General features: G+C 67.2%; 1 protein-coding gene across 1 annotated transcript; it reads left to right on the forward strand.

Annotated features, from left to right (window-relative positions):
* Window positions 1-1048: 1048 nt before the first annotated feature.
* GAS2L1 (growth arrest specific 2 like 1) lies at window positions 1049-9250 on the forward strand (the record flags this gene model as incomplete). Its single annotated transcript, XM_084297058.1, is given in 14 exon segments — window positions 1049-1148; window positions 2163-2399; window positions 2401-2820; window positions 5318-5390; window positions 5393-5424; window positions 5721-5817; window positions 6056-6135; window positions 6137-6339; window positions 8156-8286; window positions 8289-8400; window positions 8402-8845; window positions 8847-9142; window positions 9145-9216; window positions 9219-9250. Coding segments are annotated over 13 exon segments (2223 nt in total). The 5' UTR covers window positions 1049-1148; window positions 2163-2168.
* Window positions 9251-9635: the final 385 nt, after the last annotated feature.

The raw sequence follows: 9635 nt of genomic DNA on the forward strand, positions 1-9635 counted from the left end.
TTGTGCTGACCCTGCGGGAAGGGGATTTGGGATTTCCCCTGCTCTGCCCTCCTTGGGGTGGGGGGCAAACACCCCAGGGACCTCTTTTGGACCCCGCTGGTTGGGGTGACAGCAGCAACCACTGCCCTGGGGGTCCCGGAGCCACCCTTCTGCCTCAGTTTCCCCCTCTTGGTGGGGCCGGGGCCAAATCCTGCTCCTGCACTGAGCCCCCCCTGGTGTGTCTCCCCCAGGGCCACCCTGGGGTGCAGGGGCTGGATGCTGGCTGTGTTCCCACGTCCCTTCCTGTCCCCATGGCTGTGCCCCCCCATGTCCACATCCCCCCTGGCCCTACCCCTGCGTCCCCCCCCATATCCCTGGAGCTGTCCCCCGGGGCTGGCATGTCCCTGTAGCCAACCCCCCCCCCCCCGTGTCCCTGTCCCCCTGCGGCCACATCCCCATCATCCCACACCCCCTGTGGCCCTATCACCCCGTGTTTGTGCCCCCCATGTCCCTGTCCCCCCCTGTGACCACATCCCTGCCATCCCATCCCACCCCCCACGTCCCCATTTCCCTGTCCCCCCATATCCCTTCCCACCCCCCCACGTCCCCACAGCTGCCCCCACGTGTCCCTGCAGCCATACAGCCATACCCCCCCCATCTCCATATCCCCATCCCCCTGTCACCCCCCACCCCATCTCCCCCCTCCCAAATCCCCCCCCATGCCCCATAGATACCCCCCCCCAACGTCCCCATATCCCCCCCTATCCCCCCCAAACCCCCCCAAATCCCCCCCATACCCCCCAATCCCCCCCCATCCCCCCACCCCCATCCCTCCCCATCTCCCCCCACCCCCCCCATCCCCCCCCCTTTCCCCCCCACCCCCCCGTTTGGTGCCCCCGCCCCCTCCTCTCCCCTCCCTGCCCTTTCTGGGCCGTTTCCAACTTCCCGGCCGGGCGAGGCGGCGGCGGCGGCGGCTGCGGGGCTCCGAGGTGGGGGGGGGGGGGGGGCGGCTGGGGTGGGCTCTCGGCCCCCGCTTCGCTCCCGTTTCAGCCCCGGTTCGGCCCCGGGGGCCACCGGCGGATGGCGGCGGGGGCGGGGGAGGCGGCGGGGCCCCCCCCCGCTGCTCACAGCCCGGCCCGGCCCGGCCCGGAGGCGGCGGCTCGGGGACGGTGAGTGCGGGGTTTTTTTTGGGGGGGGTATGTTTTTTTTTTTGGGGGGGCACCGAGGTTGAGGCTGCGTCCGTGGGTCCCCGGGAGCCCCCCCCCCACAAATCACCCCCCCCCAGTCGGCATCTGCCGCGCAGGTGCTGCCCCTCCCCCCCGAACCCCCCCCCCCTCCCTCGGCAAAAAGACCCCCCCAAAACTGGACCCCCCCCCATGTGAGAGCTCGCCTCTCCCCCTCTTAACCTCCCCCCCCCTCCTCCCAGCACGGTGCCCCCCCCCCCCCAGCAGACACCACCCCCAGACCCCCCCCCCCGTACCCCTGCAGGGCCCCCCCTGTCACAGCCACCCCCCTCCCGCGGCAGGCACCACCCCAACCCCCCCCCCATCACCCCCCGGGCACTGCCCCCCCCGGACACCCCCTTATCAGGTCACCTTATCAGGACACCCCCTTATCAGTGTCCCCCCCCCAGCAGAGACCCCCAGGGTGAGGGGTTGGGGTGGGGGGGCTCCCTTCAGGGGTGGGGGCTCGCTGGCTCTTGTGCCCCCTCCCCAAATATCCCACCTCCCAGTGCAGCCCCCCCAGCCCCACATTACACCCCCATGGGGTTTCCTGGGGGGGGGGGAGGGGTCTTCCTGAACCTCCCCCCCCACCCCCAGGGAGACACCCAGGGTGCTGGCAGCCGGGTGGGTGCCACCCACGATGACTGGGCAGCTTTGGGAGGGGGTGGGGGGGGGCACTGGGGACATCAACCCCATCTTGGGGGGGGGGGGCACACAGCACAGTGGGGTGGGGGGGACACGGTGGGGGTCCTGCGGGTGGCGGTGACATCCCTGTGCCTATGGGGGGACACTGGGTGGGGGGGGACACTGGGTAGGGGTACACCGGGTGGGGTGGGCACTGGGTGGGGTGGGTACTGGGTGGGGTGGGCACCAGGTGAGCAGGGGCTTCTGGGGGGGGGGTGTTGCAGGGTCTGAGCCCCCCCCAGGTCCCATATAACACCCGCTGCCCCCCCCCCCCAGCTCGCCATGGCCGACCAGAGCAACATCCAGTCAGCCGCCTCCAAGAGCATCCGGCCGTTCCGCTCCAGCGAGGAGTACCTGGAGGCCATGAAGGAGGACCTGGCCGAGTGGTTCAACACCCTGTACGAGCTGGACGTGCAGCCCGACACCTTCCTGGAGAGCCTGGAGACGGGCTGCGCCCTCTGCCAGCACGCCAACAACGTCACCCGCAGCGCCGGCGACTTCCAGCGCCGGCACCCCGGCCGCCGCCGCCCGCATGCGGGTCCCCCGGCGCGAGGTGGTCTTCCAGGCCCGCAACGTGGCCCCCGGCTCCTTCGTGGCCCGCGACAACGTCTCCAACTTCATCCAGTGGTGCCGCCAGGACCTGGGCATCCAGGACGTGCTGATGTTCGAGACCAACGACCTGGTGCTGAAGAAGAACGAGAAGAACTTTGTCCTCTGCCTGCTGGAGGTGGCCAGGCGGGGCGCCAAGTTCGGCATGCTGGCCCCCATGCTGATCCAGATGGAGGAGGAGATCGAGGAGGAGATGCGGGACCCCACGGCGCAGGCGCGCTGGGCGCGCTACCGCGAGGGCCGGGCCCCGAGGAACAGGGCCCTGGGCTCGGCCGGCGGCGGGCAGCGCCTGGCCCTGTGCGACCTCAGGAACCTGGACGAGCTGGTGAGCGCGGCACGGGGCCTCCAGCCTCCGGCGGGGAGGTCTGGACCGGGGGGGGGCTCTCTAGGCAGCCAGCGGCAGCTCTATGGCCCTCTCTATCCACCCAACATGATCTCTATGGTCCATGGGAGGTCCTCTCTAGGCACCCAACAGGATCTCTATGGCCTGTAAGATGGCCTCTCTAGCCTCCCAACTGGGATCTCTGTGGTCCATGGGAGGTTCCCTCCATCCACCCAACTGGGATCTCTATGGTCCATAGGAGGTCCTCTCTAGCCACCCAAGAAGGAACTCTATGACCTATGGGAGGTCCTCTCTAGCCACCCAACTGGGATCTCTATGACCTGTAGGAGTTCCTCTCTATCTACCCAAGAAGGAACTCTATGGCCCTTAGGAGGTCCTCCATCCACCCAATGGGATCTCTATGACCCATGGGAGGTCCTGTCTAGCCACCCAACAGGAACTCTATGGCCCGTAGGAGGTCCTCTCTAGCCACCCAACAGGGAACTCTATGACCCATGGGAAGACCTCTCTATCTACCCAAGAAGGAACTCTGTGGCCTGTGGGAGGTCTTCTCTATCCACCCAACAGGAACTCTATGGCCCATAGTATGGCCTCTCTATCCACCCACGGGATCTCTATGGTCCATGGGAGGTCCTCTCTATCCATCCAATGTGATCTCTATGACCTGTAGGAGGTCCTCCCTGTCCACCCAGGAGGAACTCTATGGCTCATAGGTGGTCTTCTCTAGCCACCCAAACAGAAACTCTATGACCCATGGGATGTCCTCTCTACCCACCCACCATGATCTCTATGACCCTTGGGAGGTCCCCTCCATGCCCCCAACGGGACCTCCATGGCCCCCCGGCGCTCTCCCCGTGCACCCCTGGGCTCCTCACAGCCCCACAGCCCTCGGTGCCCCCCCAGGACCTCCGTGGGCCATGGGAGGTCCTCCCTGCACCCAAAAACGGGGCTGTCCGTGCCTGGGGGAGGTCCTCCACGCACCCAACCATGCTCCATCCAGCCCATGGGGTGTCCTCGCCACCCTCCCACCCAGACTCCTTGGGGTCCCCGTGAGCTCCCGGCCACCCATGGGTGTGGGGCTGTCACCCCGTAGCGGTGACATCCCCGGGGACATCGGGAGGGGTGCCATGGGGTGAGGGGACACGGGGCACCACGTGCGGCTCGGCCGGGATTAGCAGTGCGCAGGGTGGATTAACGCAGCCCTGCCCTCCCCTGACCCCCCCATCCCCTAATCCCAAAGCCGTTTTTTAATCGAAACCCCGATTCCGCGCTAAATCCCGCAGCCTGACGCAGCTCCCGGGGGGATCGGGGGATCGGGGGGGACATTGGGGTGCTGCTGACCGCCCCCCCCCAGGGTACCCCAACCTGCCCCGGCCCCCCTGCGGGGCGCTGCCAGCCCCGAGGGAATTTTTCCGGGCTGCGTAATGCCTCGCCATGGGCTTTTATGGGCAGCGATGGAGCCGGGGAGGAGCCTGCATCCGGCCTGGCCCAGCCACCGCACCGGGGGACGGGTCCCCAAGGGGGTCCCCCGCTCGTCCCCAAGTCCTCAGGGCTCGGGGTCAGGCCCCCGGGGCTCCCTGCAGCTCCCTCCCCCCGTGCCTCAGTTTCCCCATAGATGAGAGGCTCGGGGGGGGGGGGCCGCACACTGGCCTGGCTGGAGGAGAGCGGTGGGCAGAAGGAGGAATTACACAAAAATAAGAATTAAAAAAAAAAAGGGGGGGAATTGCTAAAAAAAACAAGAAACAGGGTTGGTGAAGCCAGAGGGGTGCTGGGGGCACCCACCCCTCGGGCCAGGTCTGTGCTGATGCCAAACCCCAGGCGCAACAGGGATGTCCCTGGGGTCCCTGTCCCCAAATCCCACAAATCCCCCCTGCCCGAGCCCCCTCTGCCCCCCCAGGCTGTGTCCCTGTGCCACGCCGCTCCTCCAGCCGGGGCAGGATGCGGCCATGTCCCCACGTCCCCCGGCGTGGACCCGTGCCTAATCCCTGACGTCAGCCCCGCAGCTTCCCGGCCCCACAGACACAGGCGGACGGGGCCGGGGGGCAGCGGGGGGTCCAAAAACCCCCTTTGGGGACCCCCCAGATACGGGGCGCAGCCTCTCCACCCCCCCAAAAAACTTGCTTGTTTTGAGCCGTGCCAAGAACTGACGCGTTCCCGAGTGGAAAAACCCACCCCGGGGACACGCCTGGGAGCGGCGGGAGGATTCTGGGGCTTTTTTTAATTCTCCTTTTTTCTAAAAAAAAAAAAAACAAACAAACAAACAAAAAAAACCGCTGCTTTCGGTGCCTGGCTGTGGGAAGTCCCCGGGGCCCCTCTCTCGGGGAGGCTCCGTGGGGGCTGCGGCCCCTCGTGGGTGCCCCCCAATTTGGGGGGGCGCAGGGGATGGGAGCTGCTCGGCTCCCCCCCTGGTTGTGCAGCCAGGTTTTGGGGTGGGGGGCGCTGACCGGGGGTGGGGGGGTCTCATCTTTTTTCCCCTCAGGTGCGGGAGATCCTGGGCTGCTGCACGTGCCCGTCCCAGTTCCCCATGGTCAAAGTCTCCGAGGGTAAATACAAGTGGGAGACTCCAACGCCCTCATCTTCGTGCGAGTAAGAACAGCACCCCCACCTCCTTTTTGGTGGCGGGGGGGGGCCCTGGGGACGCGTTCTGCATGGTTCTGGGGGAGCCCTTCCATGGGGGAACCCCAAAAGGGTCGGGGTTTGGCACCCCGGGTCTCAGTGCCCCCAGCCCCAAGTGGGGACGGGATTTATCCTTCCCCTCACCCCCACTTCTCCACCTCCTTTTGGGGTCTGGCGGGGCTCCCCTCGCACCCTGGGGTCCATGCTGCCTTTTTTGGGGGTTTGGGGGGTTTTGGGGCTGATGGCACACCCCTTCCCCTGCCCAGGTGCTGAGGAGCCACGTGATGGTGCGCGTCGGGGGCGGCTGGGACACGCTGGAGCATTACCTGGACAAGCACGACCCGTGCCGCTGCGCCTCCCTCTGTGAGTGCCCCCCGGACCCCAAACCGCCCCCCACTCGCCCCTATTTGGCTTTTTTTCCCCCTCTCCTTTCTCCTTGTGGGGCCCGTTTTCCTGCAGGGTGGGCTGCTCAGGGCACTGATCCGGCTGGAATGGGGGAAAAGGTGAAGGTCCCGTGTGAAGGTCCCGGTGCTGTGCGAGGGGTCGGGTGGGATGGGGCGAGCACCCCCTGACCCCATCCGTGTCCCCTTTTCCCTTGCAGCCCACCGCCTGCCCCCCGCCCGCCCCCCGGCCTTCTCCCCACAGAAAGCAGCCGCCAGCCCCAGCACCCCGCGCCGTGCCGAGCCCGCCTGCCCCGGGGACCGGGGACCACAACCGGGACCGGGACAGGGACAGGGACAGGACCGGGACCGGCGTCTCCCCCGTTCCCGGGGGCTGCCCCCCACCCAGCGGCATCCCGAAGCCGTCGGCCAGCGCCGTGCTGCCCCCGCGGGGCCCCGCTCACGGCTCCGCCAGCCCCTCCAGGAGCCCCGGTGGAGCCCTCAGGTAGGGTCAGCACCCATGGGTGCTGCTCGGGGGGTGGCTGCTGTCCCCGTGCTGTCCCCTGTGCCCTCACTGTCCCCATCCCCTCGCTGTCCCCTTATTGTCCCCATGCTGTCCCCATTCCCCTCACCATCCCGTCCCCTTGCTATCCCCTGTCCCTCACTGTCCCCCATGCTGTCCCTTGTCCCCCCCCTCACTGTCCCCTCCCTGTCCCCATGTTGTCCCCCCGCAATGGGGGGTAATGGGGGGGTAATGGTGTGTAATGGGGTTTAATTGGGTGCAATGGGGGTAAGGGGGTGCAATGGGGGGTGCAGTGGGGGGTAAGGGGGGGTAAGGGGGTGCAATGGGGATAATGAGGGGGTAATGGGGGGCTAATGGGGGTGTAATGGGGTCCATGGGGTGTAATGGGGTGTAATAGGGGTAATGGGGGGTAATAGGGGGTAATGGGGTGCAATGCGGGGTGCAATGGGGGTGTAATGGGCGTATTTGGGGTGTAATGGGGGTGTAATGGGGTTTAATAGGGTGCAGTGGGGGTAATGGGGTGCAATTGGGGGTGCAATGGGGGGGTAAGGGGGTGCAATGGGGGTACTGGGCTGTAATGGGGGGATAATGGGGGTGTCCCCCCGCTGTCCCCTCCCCGTTGCCATGGTGACCGCGGCCCGGCGGGGAGGGGGGGGGGGCAGGAAACCGGGTGGGGGGGGGGCGGGGCGGGAAGCGCGGCGGGGCCCGGCCCCACGGGGAGGGAGCGGCCCCGCGCTGCCCCCCCCCAGCACACACTGCGCAGGCGCGGGGCGGGAGGGGCGGGGCTTCGCGGGGACACGCCCACTGCTGGATTGGGGGGGGAATGGGGTTAATGGGGGGTAATGGGGGGGTAATGGGGCATAATAGGGTGCAATGGGGGTGTAACGGGGGTAATGGGGGTGTAATGGGGTTCATAGGGTGTAATGGGGGGTGTAATGGGGGTACTGCGGGGGTAGTGGGGGGTAATAGGGTGTAATAGGGGTGTATTGGGGGTAATGGGGTGCAATGGGGGGGTAATGGAGGTAATAGGGAGTAATGGGTGCAATGGGGGGTGAAATGGGGGAGTAATGGGGGGTAAGGGGGTGCAATGGGGGTAATGGGGGGTAATAGGGGTGTATGGGGGTAATGGGGTGCAATGGGGGGTGAAATGGGGGAGTAATGGGGGGTAAGGGGGTGCAATGGGGGTAATGGGTGCCATAGGATGTAACGGGAGGTAATGGGTGCAATGGGGTGTAATGGGGGCGCTGTGGGATGTAATGGGGGGTGCAATGGGGTGTAATGGAGGGTAAAGGGAGGTGCAGTGGGGTGTAATTGGGTTGCCATGGGGGTGTAATGGGGGTAATGGGAGGTAATGGGGTGTGCATTGGGGTGCAGTGGGGGTGTAATGACAGGGTGCAATGGGGAGTGTAATGGGGGAAAAAGGGGGGTAATGGGGGGTGTAATGGGAGGTAAGAGGGTGCAATGGGGTGTAGTGGGGGTGCCATGGCATGTAATGGGGGGTAATGGGGTGCAATGGGATGTAATGGGTCGCAATGGGGGCGTAATGGGGTACAATGGGGGTTCAAGGGAGGCTGCACAGGGCGCAATGGGGCTCAAAGGGGGGAAATGGGGGGAAAAGGGGGGTGCAAGGGGTGCAATGGGCATACAGTGGGGTGCAAGGGCTGCAGTGGGGTCTGCAATGGGGGCTGTAAGGGCGTGCAATAGAGGGCACAAGGAGTGGGGGGTGCAATGGAGGGTTTTGGGGGCTGCAGCGGGGGTCCGGCCCCCTCACCCTCCTCTTCCTCTCCCCCCTCCCCAGGCCCCGCGACCCCGCTCCCGCCCGCAGCCGCCGCCCGTCGGGGGACAGCGACTCGTCCTCGGTGTCCTCGGTGTCCTCGGCGGGACCCCCGCGCCCCCACCGCCCCGCGGCCCCCACGACCCCCTCACCTCGCCGCCAGCCCCCGGCCGCAGCCGCTCGGGCGACCGCAGCCCCCTGCCCCTCCGCAAACCCCCGGGGGGGTTGGGGGACGAGCGGGGCCGCCCGCGTGTCCCCAACGGGCCGGGTTCGGGACCCACCGCGTGCCCGGAGCCAAGGGCGCCCCGTGGCCACCGAGCCTGTGCTGCTGATCCGCCGAGGGCGCGACGGGCAGCACTCGTGGGCACGGACCCCCACCAAAACCCCCCAGACCCCCCGGCGCTGCTCCTTGCCCGGGAACAGGGACAGGGACGGGGATAGGGATCGGGACGGGGACGGGGACGCCTTCCAGGAGGAGCTGGAGGAGCTGGTGAGGAGGCTGCGGGCTCCTCTGCGCTTGGAGCCCGGGCAGGAGCAGCAGCTTTTGGGGAGGCTGGAGGAGGAATTTTTGGCCAACACGCGGCTGATGGAGCTGCAGGACCCCCCCCCGGCACGGGGGACCCCCGAAGCGGGCGGCGGGGCGGCCGCCGACTCGGCTTATTGCTCTTCCTCTTCCTCCTCATCCTCCCTCAACGTTTTCAGCAAGCACGGAGGGGCCGGGCCCCCCTTACGGCAGCCCCCCAGGCGCAGGAGGGCGGCGGCGGGGGGCACGGGCGCCCCTCAGCTCCTCGGACGAGAGCAGCTTGGTGCCGGCCTCCGGCGCCGAGTCCGACCCCGAGTGGGTGCCAGGAGAGGAAGAGGAGGATGAGGACGAAGACGAAGGGACGGGGGACAAGGGGATGCCAGCGGGGGTCCCCTACCCCGTGCCCCCCGCCCTGCGCCCCCGTGCCAAGCCGCGGCTGGACACGCAGCCCGGTAAGAAGCCGTCCCGAATCCCCACGCCGCGGCCCCCGGTGCCCCCCAGCCCTGGCGGGCCCTGCAGAGCGTCCTCTCCTCCCTGCTCGAGCCCCCCTGGGCCCCCCGGGACGCCGAGGGCTGGAGGAGGACGCCTGGCCCTGAGGATGGGGAGTGGGGGGCAGCCGCTGGGCCCTGGGGGTGGCTGCGGGGACGGGGTGGGGGCACCCGGTGGGCCCCAGGGGCTGGCACAGGGTGGGGGGCCCAGGAGGGTCCCAGGGTCCCCATGGGAGCAGGGGGGCACCCGGTGCCTCTCCTCTTGGCTTCTCGTCCCACCCCTACTGCCCTTCCTCTTCTTCTCTTCTCCTTCTCCGTTCCTTGCCCTTCTTTTTCTTCTCCTCCTCCTCCTCGCCTTTCCCTTCCTCTTTTGCTCCTTCTTTCTTTGCTCTTCTCTTCTCTTTGTCCTTTTTGCCTTCTTTCCCTTCCTCTTCTCCTTCTCCTCCTCCTTTTTCCCTTTTCCCTTTTCCTTCTCCTTTTCCCTTTTCCTTCT

Source organism: Netta rufina (assembly GCF_964035555.1).
Source record: "Netta rufina genome assembly, chromosome: 17".
NCBI classification, from domain to species: domain Eukaryota; kingdom Metazoa; phylum Chordata; class Aves; order Anseriformes; family Anatidae; genus Netta; species Netta rufina.